The sequence below is a fragment of the Terrapene carolina genome, unplaced genomic scaffold (assembly GCF_002925995.2).
Source record: "Terrapene carolina triunguis isolate 2854851 unplaced genomic scaffold, T_m_triunguis-2.0 Scaffold629, whole genome shotgun sequence".
Lineage (NCBI taxonomy): Eukaryota > Metazoa > Chordata > Testudines > Emydidae > Terrapene > Terrapene triunguis.
This window is the reverse complement of record NW_020664980.1, coordinates 2,341,382-2,363,080: the sequence shown is the minus strand read 5'-3', so window position 1 is coordinate 2,363,080 and position 21,699 is coordinate 2,341,382. Positions and strand designations below refer to the sequence as shown.

The 21,699-nt window shown below is 39.2% G+C and overlaps 1 protein-coding gene across 11 annotated transcripts in view; it reads left to right on the top strand.

Moving 5' to 3' along the window:
• The window catches only part of TCERG1 (transcription elongation regulator 1), a 50,311-nt gene that overhangs the window by 3,384 nt on the left and 25,228 nt on the right, over positions 1-21,699 (top strand). For 4 of the 11 annotated variants that reach the window (XM_024199359.1, XM_024199364.1, XM_029913424.1 and 1 more), the window contains 8 exons: positions 3,069-3,221; positions 3,532-3,841; positions 6,072-6,314; positions 11,762-11,824; positions 12,509-12,745; positions 15,671-15,786; positions 16,405-16,434; positions 18,605-18,693. In XM_024199359.1, the coding sequence (XP_024055127.1) occupies positions 3,069-3,221; positions 3,532-3,841; positions 6,072-6,314; positions 11,762-11,824; positions 12,509-12,745; positions 15,671-15,786; positions 16,405-16,434; positions 18,605-18,693 (1,241 nt within the window). The remainder of the gene's footprint in view (positions 1-3,068; positions 3,222-3,531; positions 3,842-6,071; positions 6,315-11,761; positions 11,825-12,508; positions 12,746-15,670; positions 15,787-16,404; positions 16,435-18,604; positions 18,694-21,699) is intronic. The other 7 variants (XM_024199363.2, XM_029913428.1, XM_024199368.2 and 4 more) reach the window with 5 other exon arrangements.

Here is a 21,699-nt window from a genome sequence, read left to right as displayed (position 1 = left end):
TTTGCTATGCCTGACTTAAACCAGAGTTTTGTCTTAGCAAAGAGATGTACTTTGTCCTACAGTGCTTGTAGGTGCAGTTCCCTGAGTGTTCTGCAGCATCTCCAAGGATAGAGTGCTTGTATGTGTGTTATGGGTGTGTTGCGGTTTTGCTCAGACAGAATGGAATTAAGATTGTGTTGTGGTGATGGCATATACCTTAACTGTGTATTTCCTGGTGTTTAGGAGGGTGAGCCTGGCACCTTTCCCACTGCTGGAGGTAGCATGGGGAAGGTGGGGAGTTCTAGATTCTCAGGCTCGTGGAGGAGTCATGGGAAGGAATTTGTAAGGGAGGGAGGAGGATTGTGCACAGATGACTCCACTTCTTTTCCCTCCAAGCACATCACTGGAGGGGAAGGTGCCCAACTGCCCACCCTTTATGGTAATGTTCTGTTCGTGCTTCTGAGCTGCCAGAGAGCAAAGGTTTCAGCGGATGATCCCTTATTTGTTGAGGAATTGTAGAAAAAATACTTTTTTTGGAAACCCATTTTTTTTATCAAAGCTTTAAGTCATCCAACTGGGTTTTCAAAAACATAGTGTTTGATCTCTTACATAAATAAGGGTTGGTATCTAGGGTATTCTGTCCCCTCAGTAGCTGTGCCAGAGCACAACCCTGAGGGGCAGAGCCTTCATCCCACTCCCTCCCAACCCCCCCGGGCACTACTCTGATTCATACACACACATTCCATATTCCCTTGCTCTCCACCAAAAAAAGTTATAAGAATCAGAAGAAGTTATGATCAGCTCATGCTAGTGGAGCTGTGTATCAAGAACCCTTGACCAGATGACACAGGATATGCTTTCCTTTGATCGCATTAAGTTCCATTGTACAGGAAGGGGTGAAGACTGAGTCATGATTATGTTACTCTAACCACTTACTATCTTCACTGTCTTGTTTTTAAGTTCTTGCCATTACTTTTAAAGTAAAAGCAGAGTTTACATGTAGATTTCATAGCATTTTTAAAATATCACTTTTAAACCAGAAATTTGGACCTCTGGGTGAAATGTTCTAAAGAGCCCTGCAAAATGCAGGCAGAGAGCAAGGAACTTGCACAAAATGCATTTCCTGAAAACTGCCTAGGGTAGGCCTTAAACTCTCAGTGCCTGGGTGCAGCTAAGGTCCAGTGATGACAGCATGTCATCTTGAGCCACCTATTCACTCTCACAGCAGGCTGCCTGCAGACCTGTTTTTACAGAGTCCCATGTCTCGTAGCATATATATGTTTAAAAGCATCCATGATGCTTGTGTCAAACTAGAGTTACAAACGTTGCCCTCAATAACTTTTTCAGTATTGCTTCCTGAAAGGGCCGGGGGGTGGGGGGCACATGCTAAGATAAATCCTGAGTGACTAAGATCAGTTTGGGACGGATCAGAGCCTTAGTTTGAGTCCAGTTTTGCACAAAAAAAGTAGACGAACCAGATGATTTTGTAAAATGCTGTGTTTTAGGGGATCTGTATTTTGGGGAGCCCCGGCTCAAATGACCCCAAATTTGAACTGCTTACACTATATAGCACAGCAAATTTCAAAACAATCAGAATATACATATGTTTTTTAGAATACGTAGAATAGTCAACCTTTAAACAGAAAGAAATGCTCAGTCTTACCAACAGGAGAGTTGTTGCTTTGCGATTATGCTAAAACAGTGATACTCAGATTGAGGCTCGCAAGCCATGAGTGGCTCTTTAATGTGTCTCCTGCAGCTCTTTGCAACACATGATATTAAAGCACTGTGATTCAATTATTAACCAATCAGGATGCTTTTATAATGTTGTTAATCAATTGTAGTTGATAAAAATAGTAATACCTGGTCAGTCATTTTTCTGTGAGAATATATATAAACTAAATATTTCCCCTGCATTACTGTTTAAATATGAATGTATAGTAAATGAAGCAATGAATTCACACTACTGATGCTCTTTTGGGTAATGTTGATCTCTAGTTTGGCTCCTGAACCACTGAGGTCTGAGTATCACTATGTTAAAAGTTCACGTACTATGGGGGGCATGCATGAAATAAGAATTTAGAATTATATTGGGGTGTATCCAATTAGTATTAAGCATTTTAAAATTAAGATTTTTTTGCTACCTTTGGACATTTAATAATAATGACTTAAGTTGAACTAATCCTCTGCTGGATCATCTGTTAAGTGCTTTACAAAAAAAAAAAAATTCACAGCTGATATCTCTACTTTGTTGAATTTGTACACTTTCCCCTTAATATCTTAATAGTAAAACATTAGCAGGTAGATAATTAAAAGGTATAATGGATTGTAATGAATTGTCTGCTTCTGCCATGGTACACCTGCTCATTCCCCACTTTGTATATCTCATTGTATAATTGTCTTGTGGCTTTACAGTGAATTCAAATGATTTCTAGCTATTGATGCCTGGAAGACAGTTATTCAGCACGTTCTCTCTCCTGTTTTCTTTCACTTGCATCTCCTGTAGGGATGTTTTTTTATTTCTCTCTTCAATGAGGGGGGAATCATTTATTCCACCCCGTGCCTCTTCTCTTTATACAGCCACTTCTTTGCTGCTTTGCATTTAGTTTATACCTCAAGGCTTGAAGTATTTGTTAAAGTTGTTCTCTGTGCTATGGTTTGACTTGTCATAAGATGTGGCCCTTGCCTTGGTATTGCTATTTGAGGCCATGGCTACCCTATGGGCACTACAGTGGCATAGCTGCATGCTGTAGCTCTGCCACTGTTAACCCTGTATTGTAGATGGAAGGGGATTTTCTGTCACTGGGGGCATTCCACTTCCCTAAGCAACGGAGCTAGGTGGATGGAAGCATTCTTCCACAAGGCTGAGGATTTTTCATAACCCCTGAATATGCTATGTCAATCTAAATTTTAAGTGTAGAACAGGCCAGAGTTTGCAACATTGTTTCAGTGGACTGTATTAGAACAGCACTGAATACTGTTGCTAAGTCTTTTCTTGCTGAGGCTGTGCAGTCAAGTGATACTGAATATGAACGCAAACTGTTTATGGCAGTCCTGTGACATTGTTACTGTTATATGAATTTACACAGAGGCCACCATTCATGCCTCCTCCCATGGGTAGCATGCCACCGCCTCCTGGTATGATGTTTCCTCCAGGGATGCCACCTGTCACTGCCCCGGGAACTCCAACCATGCCACCCACTGAAGAGATATGGGTAGAAAACAAGACTCCAGATGGCAAGGTAAGACTGGAACCAAATACAGCAAGGAGCTATCAGGAATAGTGAGTGACTGTTACCATGTTACCACATATGATCTTGTTTGCATTGGTGGTGGTGGTGTGTTGATCTTGGCCATCGAGGCTGCAGATTGTGTATAGTAAGAGTCTTTGTTTTTGTCATGCTGAATAGATAGGCAAAACAGAGCAATTTTTTTTTATTAATACGTATTCATATAGATATTAATTTTTGCCCTCATAATTTGAGAATGGGGGACTAGGCCATTCATTGTGAAAACATACTATTGTTTGATAATGACTCTTCTACTCTATAGGTCTATTTCTATAATGCACGAACGCGTGAGTCTGCATGGACCAAGCCAGATGGGGTAAAGGTTATTCAGCAATCAGAACTGACACCAATGCTTGCTGCACAAGCCCAGGCTCAGGCTCAGGCACAAGCCCAGGCTCAAGCCCAGGCTCAGGCGCAGGCACAAGCCCAGGCGCAGGCACAAGCCCAAGGGGCCTCCACACCAACAACCAGTAGTCCTGCATCTTCAGCGTCTCCATCAACATCATCAAGTACTCAGTCCTCCATGACCTCTACTACAACCACAGCCACTTCAATTTCACAGACCATTTCCAGTGAGTTACTGTGGGTTTCCTAGGCTTTGTGAGAGTGGGAAACAAATGCTACCTTAGAGGAAATACTGTAGTAAAGACTTAATGTGACATGTGGCCCCTCTTCTTTGCCAGGTATTTGTTTTTTTCTGCTGCTACCCATATGTTCTCAAATAACTATTAAGCGTCTGTTTGGTTATCGATATACTTCCAACAAAACTTGGAAATGCTTTATTAAGAAAAGGGTAGGCATTATTTTGGAGGGAGGGGTTGTTCCACCAAGGTTTCCCATCTTACCTGTCTCCAGGATCCAACCTGCCCTTCTGGTTGAGGAGGTGGACATGTCAGTACTGCCTCTGGAACAAGCCAAGTTGATTGTTGTAGAGCAGAACTTCTGCTTTTTCATTCTGCAGAGCATCCCAGTGCTTCAGTTCCTTTGTGTTTGCGTGACAGAACAAACCAGGAGAGGGTTCTGAGGTTTATTGATGAATGATCCATGAACTATAGTTTGAAAACTATTGCTCTTCACATGAACTGAGCCACTACAATGTTTCCAACTCACAGCAGCCCAAGGGAATAAGGGACTGACCTTGTGGAATGTATATATTTAGATTGTAGCCATAGCAAATAATCTTACAGTTGACTTTTCATCTTGAGTCATATGTCATTATTTCACTAGATCTGGAAAGTAACTACCTAGCCTATTCTCTTGATATATTTAAGTGTAGTGTGTAGGGCATTATTTTATAGGCTGTGTAGCCATTTTTTAAATATGTAACAATGGACAAGAATCAGACAAATGTTTAGGTTCCATTCCATATCAGCTTTGAGATCCATAGTTTACTCACTGTAGTTTTCTCTGCTTTTGAGGCATATCTTTATACTGAGGCCCCTTTTATGTAACTTAATAGAATAATGTAGAAGTTGACTTGACTCTTGGCTGCCAAAAATGTAATTTCCTGACACCGAGCACTAATGAATTTTGTCTGTTAATGTTGATGCCTGTGGTCAGGTGCTAAAGCTTGTGTTTTAAAAGATCAATTTTCTCAGCATTCAGAATCAGTCTGTAAAGTATTGGGCGTCAGAAGAGCTGGGTTCTAATTCTGACTGTGCAATTGATTTATTGTGTGACCTTGAGCAAATCATTTAATCTCTGTATGCCTCAGTTTCCCTATCTTTAAAACAGGAATAACTCTCTCACTCTTTGAGAATTGCAGATGAATAGTATTAAATATATACTAAATATTAAGTATCTTTATATTATTGAAAAAGTGAGTTAATCACTTTATTAAATACTGAAGAAAATAATTCCCTTGCAATCTGTTTTTCTGTTTTTATGACATAAATTTAATATCTAAACATAATCACTTAGTACAAGAAAAGTGATATTTCTCCATCATTGCACTGTATTATCTTGTAAATTTATAACATTGCTTTCCAGGGTAAAATAAATCAAAATGATGCCTAGTATAAGTTTAATTCTTGAAACGCATTGGCTGCCACTTTTCCTCCTTTTACTCCACACATTGATATGCAACATTAGCATCCTGTTGAAGGCTAACTCGAATCATCCTGCAAGAAATGTTGAACTGAATGTTTAATATTCATTTACCCACTAGGAGGCACTGAAGGCCACTAGAATTCTTCCAGACCATGACTGAAAGCATTTTTCTAAACTTTTCCTTGATTATACAAATTTTGTGCAGATATTTCTCCACGCTTGAATCACAGTTGCATGGCCACAATCTAAGAATATCACACTGTTGTCATGTACATGCACATGCAGAACTGCTGCCTTTATATTGTTTAAACAACAATATTCTTTGCGCATTAGTTCCTTCATTCAAGGTTTTGTACAACTTTCCCCTCCTACTTGTCTCAATCTGAGCGGAGATTCAAATTTCACTTATCACCCAAACAGGTTATACTAATTCTCTGGTAAACAAAGCAAAGAAACTTTTGCCACTGCCCTAGAGATTTTTTAGTTATATTATACAAACAAGGGGGCAAGGGAAATAAGAAATAAAAATTGACCTTTTTTTTGGAATAATGTAATGTCACAGGGTGGAGAGAGGGATTTTTCTTTCCAGCGAGCGTCCTTTCCTTATGTGTGTGTCAGTAAGGGATGAAATACTGTATAGTATGTGTAGGGAAATACTAGTAAGAGCTCACGTATTTACAGTTCACATGTTGTACCATTTAAGAAAACTACAAGTTTTTTTTCTTTTCTTTTTTTTTTGTTTTTTTTTATCAGCACCGACAACACAAGACCAGACCACAAGTTCAGGTGTTTCAGTTGCTACATCTTCAGTTAGTGTTTCAACCTCCACTCCTTCTGCTACACCTGTGCAGACTGTACCCCAGCAAGTCCCACAGACGTTGCCTCCTGCAGTTCCTCATGCAGTACCTCAGCCAACAGCAACAATTCCTGCTTTTCCACCCGTAATGGTACCTCCATTTCGTGTTCCCCTTCCTGGCATGCCTATTCCACTTCCAGGTAAATTGGTAAACTGTAGTTGTCTTGTCAACTATGTGTCCATGTTGTCAATTTGTTTGCACTCGTGTCTACTGTGTATGGAATTGCCTAAATCCTCTCCATTTAATTTGTTAGTCTCTAAGGTGCCACAAGTACTCCTGTTCTTTTTGCGGATACAGACTAAGACGGCTGCTACTCTAAAATCCATTTAGAATGTTTTCTGAAATAATTCAGGTTTAGTGGACAGACTTTTTAAGTAATAGTCACTTGAAACTCTTTTTTTACATATTTAATTTTCTGATACAGTTATTAGAAAGTAGTTATTTAAACATGTAAAATACTTGTTTTGGATAATACAAATAAATTAGAATTAGCATGCACTGAAAATTGCATTTTATAAATGGATTTTTTTTTTAAGGGATCATGTCTATACTCCAATCCCATACAAAGTAATGAAGAACTGGATTAATTCTCTAAGTGACTCTGAGACTGTTAATCATCTGTAAAAATAGTTTATTGCCAGGATGGTCTAGCACTACATTTTTTTTCATATAGCAGAATTCATGGTTGGTATGTAATCATTGCTGTCACTTCATTACTTGGATTTAGAGCTTCAATCTTATGCACAAACGTGCATTAGGAAATGGAATAAAACTAGAGAGGAGACTAAAAGTGAATTACATATTCTAGAGTCTCTCTAATATCCGGGGACCGTCACGGCTACAACTACACTGCATACATATTCAAGAGCAGAAAGTATTACAATTCAACACTGATATCAAGTGTTCCCAAGCCTGATCTCTTGCAGCCACCAGGCATAGTGTCGGAAAATGAGCAAAAAGACTTGAGCTGTAGGGGCTCATGTTGAAGCTTAGTCCACGTTCATAGATTCTAAGTGCAGAAGGGACCATTGTGATCTAGTGAGTGACTCCTCTATAACACATGCCATAGAACTTTCCCAAAATAATTCCTAGAGTATATCTTCTAGAAAAACATCCAATCGTGACTTCAAAATTGTCCATGATGGAGAATCCACAACCCTTGGCAAATTGTTGCAATGGTTAATTACTGTCACGGTTAAAAATTTACACCTTATTTTCAGTCTGAATTTGTTTAGCTTCAACTTCCAACCATTGGATTGTGTTATACTTATATCTGCCAGATTGAGGAGCCCATTATTAAATACTTGTTCCCTGTGTAGGTACTTATAGACCGTAATTAAGTCAGTCCTTACTTTTCTCTTTGTTAAGCTTAAATAGATTGAGCTCCTTGAGTCTATCACTGCAGGGCATGTTTTGTAATCCTTTAATCATTCTCATAGCTCTTTTCTGAACCCTTTCCAATTTATCAGCATTCTTGAATTGTGGGCACTAGAACTGGACACAGTATTCCAGCAACAGTCACTCAGTGTCAAATGAAGAGGTAAAATAACCTCTCTACTCCTACTCAAGATTTCCCTGTTTATGCATCCCAGGATCACATTAGCACTTTTGGCCACAGCATTACACTGGGAGCTAATGTTCAGCTGATTATCCACCACAAATGACCAGTCTTTTTCAGAGTCCTGATTAGAAAAAATCAACTTTGTAGGAGTGATGCAACACCACAATTTTGTTTTAAAAAGGAAATTATAGGGAAGTCATCAGCTTAAACAAGACAAAATTATACCAGGTTGAGGACAGTACTCTGGTTGATACTGAATGTTAGGAAAGTAATTTAGAAGTCTGATTCTTTACTCCTGGGGGAATTCTGCGCCACTGCGCATGCGCAGAATTTATGTTCCCTGCGGATTTCTTTGCTTCCCTGCAGAAAATTGACTTTCTGATGGGGAAGCAAAAGGAAGCCACAAGAGCAGTCATGGAGCCCTCTCCAGCAGTATGTTTTGGGTGTCCAGGGCAGCTGGCAGAGAGAGAAATCATTGTGAGACAGGGGACAGGACTGGGGAAGACCGGCTGGTGGCTCCTGCCCCGTGCCAGGCTCAGCTGCTTGTCCCAGCTAGGCTGGGGAGGACGGGACTTCCTCTTTCCCTGCATGGCATCTGGGGCCAGGTCAGACCCACAGCCAGATTTCTCCCCCCCGCTGCAGGAAGCTCTGCATTCCCCCCCCCCGGCTCCTTCACCCATCACTCCTCAGTTGCAGGGGTAGGGATCCCTGTACAGGGAGCTGCTCTCCCATCCGCCCAACCCCCAAGTATCCAGCCCTCCTCATACCCAGACCCTTCTGCTCAGCCTCCCCCCCGCACTCCAAACCCCCCTTGATAAACCCCACTCTCCTGTAGCTGGACCACCCCAACAAGCCACCCGCACCTGGATCCCCACCCCACCGAGCCCCAATCGGCTGCACCTGGATCCCCACCCCACTGAGCCCCACTCCCCCAGTATCTGGACCCCACCTCAGACCCTTCCACCCCTGCTGAGCCCCAACCACCTTCACCTGGACCCCCCTGCGGAGTCCCATTACCCCCCAACAAGTCTCTGTGCATCCAGATTCCACCGCACTCGGATCCCCCACTGAGCCACCCACACCCAGATTGCCCCACACAGAACCCTCTCAACCCACACCTGGATCCCCCCACACTGAGCCCCTCCACACTTGGATCCTACCTTGCTGAGCCTGCCCACCCACACTGGTGCATCTGGAACAGAGGGGCAGGGCCCTGGGGTGTTTCTGGAACAGGCCCGGTACTTGCGCTGTGTCGGGGTTAGGTGCAGCCTCACCACTGAGTCTCTGTCCGGAGGGGTAGCTGCTCAGTGATCTCCCACCTCTGTGCAGCCCGTGGCCTGTGCTCCCCAATGCCATGCTGGAGCCTCCACATTTATTTGACAGATAAAATTTGCAAAATTTTAAAATATTGTGTGCAGAATTTTTAGTTTTTTGGCACATAATTTTTTTTTGGTGCAGAATGCCCTCAGGAGTAGATTCTTACATATTTTGGGGAGTTAAGGGAAAAGAATAACTAATTATTAAGTTTTAAAATGTGCAGCTTAAATCAGGATGAAAAAAGTCTGACTACTCTTAACTTCAGTTCCTGCCTCCGCCAGCAAATGATCAGTGTAAGATGAAGGATCCAGTATTCTTCATGTAAAATGCATATTCCGCTGCTATTAAGTGTAAACTGGCAGGCAACATTTGAATGATCAATACAATAAGGAAACAATTTCAATATCCAAGAAACTGGCCATGAACAATGGACACTTGTATTTTTTGTAAGTTTCCAGTGCAGAAACTCCCACACTGAACACGACACTGGAAAAGAAGAGAGAAGTGTGAAAAACAAACAAAAAAAACATGGTTATCTGATGGAACATTTTCCTCAAATTCTCTCAGAACATGAATATAGTTTCTGAAGTTCTGGAAGACTTATACCTGACCCATTTTCCCTTTTCACTGGAAATAACACATTGGATTGAACTGGGAGGACTCCATGCCATTTTGAATTTGTTTTCTTTGATTATTCTAAATACACATTCTCTTTGATTACGGAACAAAACTATGTTTTGTTTTGGTTTTTAATTCAGCTGAATTTGGTTTGACTTGGTTGTACTTTTTTTGTGATGTTTCTAGAAAGCCTTGGAATATTCCCACCATAACTATAAAATGCCTGAAGAGATGAGTTTTTAAGAAACAAGCTAAAATGATCCCGTTAAAATATTAGCAGAATTTGAAAAGACACATTGAGCATAAGTGTGTAGCTCTTTTGTGTTAGGCAGTGATGAACGTGAAGCCATCCAGAGAGATCACTTCATATTAAAAAAGAGCTGAGTAGTGCAATTGACAAGTGATCTTGACATTTAAAGTTCTGCAGCATGTTGTGGCATGACACTAAATTAACTCTTCCATTGTGTTAATATCTTATGATACTAAATTTTAAGGTCGGTCCGCTTACTCTTAATTCATATGTGAAAAGCTATCTATACATTTAAAAATGTGAAATTTGTCAGAGGAAACAGCTTTTTTTTTTTTTTGCTGTAGTTGCTAAGAAGTCTGTCTGCTCTGCAGTAGAACCAATTTCAGTGATCAGACAGATGACATTATTTATCCTGATTTAGTTTTAGGACATACTGTAACTTCCTTAACAAAACAAAACTTTTGCAGTCATTCAAAGGCTGTATCCTAAAAAAACCCAACAAAACTAGACAAACACTTCATTCAGTACCATTTGATTCAATGCTTCGGTATCTTAATCCATCCATACTACATACAGTTATTAGAAATTTTAATAAAAGAACTCAAAACTAAAGAGCACTGAGATTTGGTCTTTTCTAAAAGATTTTTTTTTTAATAAATTGGCAGTATATTTAGTGTATTTTCTATATTAGATTTTTGATAAAGAAAATTAACATTTATTTTGGTTATAAATACAGGGGTTTAATTTCATTTTGTGTTGTGGGAATTCCCACCTCTTTCATATGGTAGGAATTGACACATTTTAGGGTCTGGGGGTATATTTCTGAGTTTTTCAGTTAGCAGTCTGAAAGTACTGGATTGATACTCAGAAATATTATACAGTCATGACCCCTTCCCCCTAAAATGAACTGTCTTCTGGAATCCCTTTTTTTCCTCCCTTTTATTCTCTCATCTCTCCTAGTGATTTTTCATCTCACTGAAGGGGATTAGATGTCACAGTTTCCATACCTTCCAGTGTCATTTCTTCAGTGAGCTAGAAAGCAGTCCATGGTGCTACCTCTCCCAAAGGCTAAATGTTCTGTCTTCACAGCATTCCTAACCCATGCAGCTCCACAGACTGTGACAAGAGCTAGTACTTCCTACCACTGACCCACCAATGCAGCTTCTTTGTTTGTGTATATTTCTTCACCCCTTCACAGCTTTTTCTTTTTGCCTCTTCTCTTTCAGCTTCAATGCCTTTCCCTAATGACCATCACCTCCTCTTTCCTTTCTGGTTGAAATTGTGCTTTCACTGCTGCTGCCGCCACCACCACTCTCACCCTTGTCTTAATTGATTAAAATTGTACCTCCACTGTTGCTCCTGCCTTCTTTCCAGCTGGAGTAGGAGCAGAATGAAACTGACAGGGACTGCATGAGTTTCTGTAGCTGCTTCTATTGGCCTCTTCTGGGCAAATGCTATGCGCAAAACTACCCTCAGCACAATCTCCTGCAACGTTGTCTCACAGAGAGGGGTGAGATTCTACCCCACACTGAATTTAAACCCTTGAATCCTCTCTCAAATGTTTTATAAAGTCCTAATATATGTTACACTTTAAACTGCTGGTTCAATGTAAAACAGTAAATGTTGCAGTAACTTAGAACTAGTTTTATAGTTGATCTGGCACCACTTTTCATAATATGTTGCAAAAAAGAAGAATTTACATATTCCTGCCTGGGATCTGTCTTTTCTATTGGAAAATGGCATTTTAAATTGTAGCAGGAAAATTCATATTATTCAGACTCCCAGTAATTGCCAACATACAATGGCAGCTTTCCAACATGCTTGCTTATCCATTTTACAGGTGTAGCAATGATGCAAATAGTCAGCTGCCCGTATGTAAAGACAGTCGCTACCACCAAGACCGGTAATTTTTAAAACCATCTTAGTTCATTTTGTCTGTAAGTTGGCATGGTAGTGAATGTTGTTGTTTATCTTTTATTTATTTATTTATTTGCTTTCCCCAAATGAGTGGATCTGTATATTTTTATTTTCAAAAAAAGTCAAAATGAAAATATATTGGCCAGCAAACAACTTTCCTAATGAGTTATTAGTGTTAGCCTATTTAGTACAAAAAAGCTACACAAACTCACATTATTTTAATCATTGATTTCTGCGATGAATGTGAACCTCTTCATGCCCATACTTCTTAGTTCTGTTTTGTGTGTGTGGGATATTTGTGTTTTTTCTACTTCCATTTGTACAGTGACATGACTGCTTGCATGTTAGTATGTATGTGGTGTATGCGTGTCTTAGAATAAATCTTCATTTCAAGGTTGTACATTGTTTGAAAATAAGCCATTTTCAGGAACAAATGTGTTTTCATACAAAAAACAGTTAATTGTTTTTTCAATAATGTACTGTTTTGGTTTGGTTTTTTTGTCCCAGGTTAAAAGACATTACAACTAGAAAAAAAACTTATTTTAAAGTTATATTAAACTATATGCTTAGTTGATTATCATAAAACAGTATTTTGGTGCTTTTGTGTCACAAAATAATGTTTCATTGTCACTCGCTCTTTTGTTTTGTTTTTTATTGCTCCTTTATGTAGGTGTCTTGCCAGGAATGGCTCCTCCTATTGTACCTATGATCCATCCTCAGGTTGCTATTGCCGCTTCACCTGCTACTTTGGCTGGAGCAACAGCAGTCTCTGAATGGACAGAGTACAAAACAGCAGATGGGAAGACTTACTATTATAACAATAGGACTTTGGAATCAACATGGGAAAGACCCCAAGAACTAAAAGAGAAAGGTACAGCATTCGATTTTAGAGTCCAGCCACAACTAGGTATGATCACTTTTACGACTTAACATTATAAACATTGTTGGAAAATGTGAACGAGAATTACTTTAATCCTCTTCTCCCTTAATTAGGATTTCCAAAATGTGCTAACTTTGAGTTGGGTATAGGTCTTAGAGTTAAAGCATATTTGTTTTCTGCTATGGTAATAGCTGTTCATTGCTGTCAAACCATGGAACACTTAGATGAATGATGCATTTATTTTCCAGTAGAAAGAAGTTGTATTCTCATACTAGTATGCTTGAAAAGATCTCTGTGGAAGGACAAAAAGTGGAAAGAATTTTTTAGTTTTTAAAATGTTTTATATGTAATTTTACATCCTAGTGATAAACGCATTGAAGAATGGAAATCTGTGAAAGCACAAAGTTTAGAGATTGAGAAAAATGAGTTTGGGATGGAGAGAAAGGGAGGGGATGAATAGGACAAAATTAAATTAGCAAAAAGAAAAGGTTATATTCCATAACCCCAAATTCATTTAACCCAAATTACATCCATGAGGGAGTCCTCCTCCCCCCCCCAAAAGGTGATCCAAATATAATGCCAAAAAGAAGACTAGAGAGTGAAAATCCCCTCAAACATTCTGATTCTAGAATCTACGAAATTTTTGCTAGTCTTCACCAGTCTAGTCAGGCACAAGTAGTTCTTCCTTTTCCCTCTTGGTTGAATTTTTATATATATACATAAACACACCTGCTTAAAATAACTCTCAACCATGCTAGTTAAGGACTGCTGCCCATGACCTAGTTGAAAATTCAGTTCTCACTAACTCAGCTTACTTCTCCTGAATTGAGAGGTCCTTAAGACAGAGAACATCTGAATTAGGTTCCCTGAATAAAGAAGCATTTTCTAGATCCTCCAAATATATAAAATGTATTTTAAAGGAAAGTAATAGGTGCAGAACAATGCTCAGAAGGCTGTCTCTCTGCAGTTGCATTGTACAGTCTTTTTTAGGCAAGAACTGTCCATTCCGGAAACTGGACTGCACCCTTCACTTGAGTATTCCATCAAAACTTAATGTATAAAATGTTCTCTAGTGGTTCGGGAACCCATGCAGAATTCTTAGTATCCAAATGTGTGTCTGCTTAAAATTGCTTTCTAGTATTTCAACTTCTTCTGTAATGTTCTTTAAAGTTCCAAAGTGCATTTTAAAACTTTCATTCTCAATTTTTAATATCTCTTGAATCTTGATAAATGTGTAGTTTATTCTAGAGAAGTTCAACAAACTGCAGTTTTTTTGGAGCAAGAGTATCTAGCTCACCCTTGTTTATTTTGTAGCTCTTAATGCATCCAAAGAAATTGCAGACTTGTCATCTCCCTTCCCAAACCCATGGACTCCCTAACCAAATTTTAATGTCATGAAAGGGAAGGAGATAGACAGCAGCTGATCTTGCAGGGAACTCCTTTCTGAGATCTATTGTCACCAGACATAGTATCAAAAACAAATGAACAAAAAACGAATCCAGAAAATAAGGGCGCCCTAGCAGTATATAAACAACAAGCTGTTTGTTAAAAAGGCAACAGCCTGCAAAGGAAGTCTATGCCAGGATGGTGTGCTGCTGATAGCAACCCTTCTGCATCATATAAGACCCACTAGAGCAGCCTGCAGTGCAAGTCAAAGCATTCAAATAACTTCCTCTTCCCCAATATTTGTTGACTGGATTTTAGGTGAAGAAGTAGTCTCTGTGTTGGGGTTAGAGAAATAACTCTTTCTATCACACACAATATTCTTTTATTAAAATTTAGTGCAACTTCAAGCCCTCACTTTATTATAATATTTGATGGTTAACATCCCTAGCTGACTATTCTTCCCAAGTGACTTGTTTCTATTGATGTAACCTCCTTGTCTTATTTTTGACTTCTAATATTTCCTACTGGCATTGGGACTAAGTATAAGAACAGACATGTAGGCTGCTAAAGGGCAGTTTTAATTACAATTGTGAAATCCTTGCATGTAGCCTGCTTTAAGAAATATGTAGAATCTGAGTTATAATTTATCCTGCTAAACAAGGAATGTGCATGAGCACTTCAGGAAACTGGACTGAATTTGGAGCTCTTGTCACAGGGACACACCCTGAAAATCACATCTCTCTCTAATGTATTTACATGCAGCACTTACAGTTCCTATAAAAGAAAGAAGTTGGTAGGGGAGAATATTCTCTTACAGGTTGTTTACTTTGTGCGTTTAGCATTACTTGTATTTGGTCAGTTTCCCCTGTATTGTCTGTGAGGTTCCTGTTTGCTGAAAAGGCCAGAATTTAAAAAAATAAAAAAATTCAGTTTTCTATCAAACTTAAATTTTTAGAAATGAGCCAATTTCAAAAATTAAAGTTGACTGTGTCACTTGAATCTTGTTAGGACCGTTATATGGGTAGCAAGGTGTTAGTAAGAGGGATTCCATTTAAATTATTTTCTACAGTGAATGGCCAGGATGCCTGTTTTTTGGGTCAGATTCTCTGCCCCATTCCAGTTCCTTCACAACATCTAAACAACAGAGAGCAACCAGAATTTGGCTTCAGCTGCCAAGTTGATAATTCTCCTAGCAGAACTTCTGCCTTGGGGGCGGAGGGCATATGGGGGAGGAGGGGGGGGGGCGGAAGAGTAGGGTCCACTACAGCAATTCATACACTAACTGCCATAAGTTAGGAAAGACTAACTTACATTGGGGCTGGGATACCGTGAGATCAGGAACCCTAACTGCCTCCCCTTTTCCCCCATGTTGAGCAGATCCTGGCACAGGAGAGAATCTGGCCCTTTGAGGATGACACTTAATTCTCTGAAGAGAGAATGGCCAAAAAAAAAAAAAAGTACAACTTGAAAAACCACATTGAAAAAAACAAAATGAGAAGAGTACAAAAAAAATTACAAGTTACCGTAGGCAAACTTTAAAAAAAAAAAAAATCCTTTTTCTTATAGAAAAAGTAGAAGAGAAGATTAAAGAGCCTATTAAAGAACCTACAGAGGAGCCTTTGCCAATGGAAACAGAAGAAGAGGAGCCCAAAGAAGAACCTATAAAATTGCTGATAAAAGAGGTAAAAGACCTTGCAACCAAATAAAATCTTTCTGTGTATATATGTGGATGCAGACATATTGATAAGAGATTATGGTTAGTAATTTGAGTTCTTAGATTATTGGGGGTGATATGAAAATTGTATTTTTTTTCTCATGACATTTAGTGATTTTTTTTTTAATTTAAAAAAACTTTTTAAAAAGAAAAATATAGAGAGATGAATTAGGTGGTAAGTCAGTAAGAATTTGAAAATTAAAATAGTCTTACCTCTAAATACATTCTGATTTATAAAAAGTCATTTCTCTTGATGTATTCAACAACTCAGTTTGCTTAATGTATTCAGCAACTCAGTTTGCCCTGGATATCAGGATGTCTGAAATATTGAAAGAGATGCATGTTTGCGTATTTTCTTTATTTTCATAATTTTGAGACAAAAGCAAAACTTCCTGTATACAATACAACCAATAAGTTTAGTTTGTCAGAAAGTCACATCATAGAGAACCTCTGCAAAAGTAAAGTACATTTGTTTCCCTTAAATTACAGTAACCAAACTAAAACTTTTTCTTGTGTACAGTTTTTTTTGTTATGTAATTAAGGTACAGTGTTTAAAAACACATCTCACCATAATCTCTTCATTTAGGCACTGATTCGGGGAAACATCCCAGTTCAGGCAAGTGTTTAAGTATATTTAAATTCCATTGAAATCAATGTTAAGCATGTGGCTTAAGGGCTTTCCTGAATCTGGGTCTTGACTTAAATAGAAACTAAAGCGTGTAGCATAATAATCAAAACATGGTTACATTTGAGAAGACAGATGAAAACTAATAAGATACTAAGAAGGAGGGTTTTTTAAACATACTAGGCACAAAAGAAATTCTAGCAATATTATAGGCCCATTACTAGATGGAGATGGTAAAATTGTTAATGATGCAGGAAAGGCAGATGTGTTCAATAAATATTTCTGTTCTTTATTTAGAAAGAAGCAAGATGTAGTCATATCAATTGAGGGTGAAGTACTTTCCAGTCCATTAGTAATTGAAGAGGATGTTAGATGACTTCTCTTAGAAATAAACATTCTTAAATCAGCAGGCCTGGATAATTTACTCCAAAGACTCCTAAAAAAGTTGGCTGGGGAGATCTCTCACCTGCTTGTTTTAATTATTAATAAATCTTGAAATACTGTGGAAGTTCTAGATGATTCTAAAAGAGTACTACTGTTGTGCCATTATTCCAAAAGGGCAAGTGGGATGACCTGGGAAACAGGTCAGTTAGCCTGACATCAGTCCCAAGCAAAATAATGGAAAAACTGATAGGGAACACAATAAAGAATTAAAGGACAGGAATATAATTAATGCCAATCAAACCTGATTTCATTCTCTGAGGTATTACAAGTTTGGTTGATAAACTTCAAAGAAGTAGTATACTTACTTTTGTAAGATGTTTGACTTAGTACTGCCTTGTTGTAGCTTTTGGTCCCAGGACATTAGAGAGACCTGAGGAGCATGAAAGCTTGTCTCTTTCACCAACAGAAGTTAGTCCAATAAAAGATATTGCTTCATCCACATTGTGTCTTTAGTACTGCATTACATTCTGATTAAAATAATTAGCACAATATATCAATAGAGCATGTTAAATGGATTAAGAACTAGCTGACAGATCTCAAAAAGTAGTCATCAGTGGGGAATCATCAGTCAATTGTGGTGATTCTGATGAGGTTCCAAAGGGCTTGGTATTTTGCCTGACACTACTTAGCATTTTAATCAGTGATCTGGAAGCAAATATAAAATCACTGCTGATAAAATTTGCAGATGACACAGATTGGCAGAATAGTAGATAATGATCATATGGACCAATCTGAATGGGCCCAGGTCACCAAGAAATCCAAACAAAATGTGTTTTGATACAGTCAAATGCGAACATACACAACTAGAAACAAAGACACAGGTCATATCTACAGAATGGTGGACTATCCTGTGAAGGGGTGACTCTGAAAAGGTTTTAGGGGTCATAGTGGACAGTAACTCAGTGTAGCTAGCTCCCAGTGTGATGCTATGGCAAAAAGGGCTAATGCGATCCTTGGTTGTATAGACAGGGGAGTAGGGAGATGTTATTTATATCAACATGTAGCATTATTGAGAATGATAAAGGATTACTGTTTGATTCTGGTGTCCACATCTTAAAAAGGATGTTGAAAAACTGGAGAGGGTGCAGAACAGCCACAAAAATTATTCGAGGGCTGGAGAAAATGACTTACAGTGAGAGACTTTAGAGCGCAGTCCTTTTTAGCTTATTGAGAAGAAGATTAAGAGGTGACTTGGTTAGTGTTTAAGTACCTTCACAGGAAGAAAGTACCAGGTACTAAAGTGCTCTTGAATCTAGCAGATAAAGAACTGGTGGCTGGAAGCTGCAGCCAGACAAATTGACATTTGAAATTAGGCACAAATTTTTAACAGTAAGGGTGATTAACTACTGGAATAAACTACCAAGGGAAGTGGTGGATTCTCCATCTCGTGAAGTTTTCAAATCAAGACTGGATGTCTTTCTGTAAGACATGTTTTAGCAAAACAAAAGTTATGTGTTAGTCAAAGACAAGTTATTGGGCTCAATATATGGGGAACTGGGTGAAAATTAGTGGCCTGTGATATATAAGAGGTCAGACTAGGTGATCTAATAGATTCTTCCTGCCTTAAACTTTGTGAATATAATTGAGGCTGTTGATGAACATTATTTTAAATAAATAAATAAATTTTGATTCCACATTACTGTCAATTGGATATAAATGAAATAGCTGAACAGAGAACATGGCCGACTCGTACAACCTTTATTTTTTTCCCTTCTAGGAGCCAAAAGAGGAAGAAATGACTGAAGAAGAAAAAGCAGCTCAGAAAGCAAAACCAGTTGCAACTACTCCTATTCCTGGAACCCCATGGTATGTAGTTAACTCCCAGTGCACACCTTTGGTATTCCAATTCCTTTCCCTGTAGTATGGTGCAGCAGATATCTTGTTGGTGAGGAGTGTTGCTTCATTGTTGGAACAGGAGACTGGGAGTCAGGACTCCTGAATTCTTTCCTGGCTCTTTCACTGACTCTGTTTCCTAGAGCCAGTTAGATAATTTGCTTTGCCTCTTACCTGTCTGTTAAATGGTTCCAATACTGTATGTGCCTTACAAGGGGAATGGAGCTTAAGATTTGTAAAGTTGTTTGAAATTCTAAAATGAAATATACTTCAAACTTCAAAGTAATATTAACAGTATTATTGCAAGATCTCTAAATTGAGGGAAATGAAGCCGAATCTCTGGAAGCAAATATAGGACTGTGAAGGACAAATCTCTGTAGATCTTAATGTTAATAGGAATTCTGGAAATATCGTTTGACATTTGGATGTATATCTGTCAACCACATTGGAACCCTTCAGTTTGGAATTGTTGCTGGTCAGTGTGCTAATATGAAAGTAATCATGCTGTGAAATAGTAGATCATTGAACCTATTGCAAGAAAGAAAATCATGGGTACTTGGAAGGATCTGTCTGCCATTTACAAGAAATGTATACACAAGTATTCCAAAGGGGCTTCCTGATATGATAAAAATATATGGTGGATATATACAATACAGATTAGAAAATCTGGTGGGAAAACCTCTGTACCTCTGCTTGGTGGATTTTTTTTTTTTTTTAACATTTTCTATTTCAAGTGGTTGTCGACAGGATTCCATTTTTGGTGCACATGCACCCAGTGCATGGGAGATCAGATTCTTTTAGCTATCAGTGTCTTTTGAGGCCGCACCTACCCCCCAGGTGTCCAAGGAGATAAAGAGAAGAGTAGGCCCAAGCATGTCTCAGTTCCTTTTTATTGCCTGTGGCAGCAAGAGAGAACCCTTACAGAAGTCCTGCTTCTGTACGACTTTGTTGTAGACAGTTAGTGGTGAGTTAGTTTAGTTGTTACATAGTTAACTTTTAGTTTGACTATTAGCTACAAAAACAATTGTTTTTGTATTTTTTACTAACTTTGTTCATAGATAGTAGGCTCACCGCTACCAGCTGCTATTCCTTCAGAAACTACTTTTTGAGCAGGAGAAGGCATGGGTCTTAGAGGATATGTGTACACTGAGGTGGGAGAGGGGGGTCCCAGAGCTTGGGCTGCAGCCTGGCTGGATGTCTACACTGCAAATAAATAGATTCTTAGGCTGAGCCCTGTGAGTCCAAATCAGCTGGGCCGGGTCAGCTGCAGGTATCTAATTGCAGTGTTAGGTATGCCCACAGGGGCAAGGCCCTCATTATCCTCCTCTGTGTCCACCAGTGTAGTATCCATATGTTTATTGGTCATGCCTGTACTGGAGTATGCAACCATATTCCCACAAGACAACATCCTTTGTCCCCATTTCAAGGGGTTAGATCCTTTGTGAGGAAGATCAACAGGCAAAGGTGGAGGACCAGTTGATCTTGCAAGCAATTTTGTCATCTTCCCCTGATGAGGCAGTCGTCTACACCTTGTCCAACAGACAACTTTAAGGCATTCTGACATCCACTGAAAGGAGCAGTTCAACTGAAGTTCAGAACATTCTGCAGGAAATTCTCAACAAGATTGACTTAAAAGCTAAATGGAAGAGGTTTCCTATTTGGACATCTCAGCATCAGTTATGTCTCCTTCAGCAACACCCATTTCAGCAAAATTGGACTATTTACTAACTCTGAAACCATCTTGATTTTTCAGGTAGTTCCATGAAGTGTTCATCTATCAGCAATATATGCACATCACCCTCCTATCTAAGACTGCACTGTATTTTCGCACCCTAGAGTGGCTAGATTTCTTAAGGGCCTTATTCATGTTTTTCACCCAGTTTGGGAGACATGAGTGTAATATTAACAGTGTTGATGGGTCCCCCATGTGAGCCAATTGCAACCTGCTCCCTATACCATCTATCAGTGAAGCCTTCTTTTTTAGAAGAATTTACACTGACTCAAAGGGAGAGAAGATTCAGACCCCCATGGAAGGTCCCCCTTATATAGTGTTTCATAAGGACAGGTTTACTTTCAGGCCTCCTTCCAAATTCCTAGCCAGAGTTGCTTCAGAGTTCCATATGAACCAATGTATTCTTCTCCTAGTCTTCTTCCCCAAGCCTCATCAACCGCAGGGGATTTCATATTCTTGATATAGTAAGGGCATTGCCTATTACCTTAACAGGACGGAACATTTAGGAACACACCTAGATTGTTTGTGACTTTGCTGATAGGTTTAAGGGCCAGGCAGTATACTCCGAGATTATCAAAATGGGTCTCCAGCAGTTGTTTAAGAATTTCTTACAAGCTAGCCAAGTGAGATCCATCTAGCCACATGAGAGTTCATTTCACTAGAGCTCAGGCAACCTTTTCTGCCTGTCTGAAGAATGTACCTATTTCTGAAATGTATAGAGCAGCCATGTGGAACTCAGTCCACGCATTTACAAGATACTATTCTTTGGTAGATGGTTCCAAAAATAATGCCCATTGTGGTAGAGCTGTCCTACAGTCATTCTTTAAGTAGGACTTCTAGTACCTACCTCCAAGCAAACAGGCAACTGCTGGTTAGTCACCAAGAGTGGAACTGTGATTCTTTCGAGATGTGTTATCCACCTGGATTCCATGATTCACCCTCCTGACCCCGCTACTACAGAGTACTACTCCTCTGGTATTCTGTATTGGCAAAGGAACTTAGGGTTGGTTGGGCCTGCACCACCATTTCTGTTCTCAAGTATGGGGATGTGAGTCCATCTAGAGCACGGATATGGCCTTAAAGGACACTGCTGGCAAAATAATCTGATCTCATGAGCATGGGGTGCACGTACACCTAGAGTGGAATCCATCTAGATCAGTGGTTCTCAAACTTTTTTTTTTCGTGGACCACTTGAAAATTGCAGAGGGTCTCGGTGGACCACTTACTGATCTTTCCAAATGTTGTTT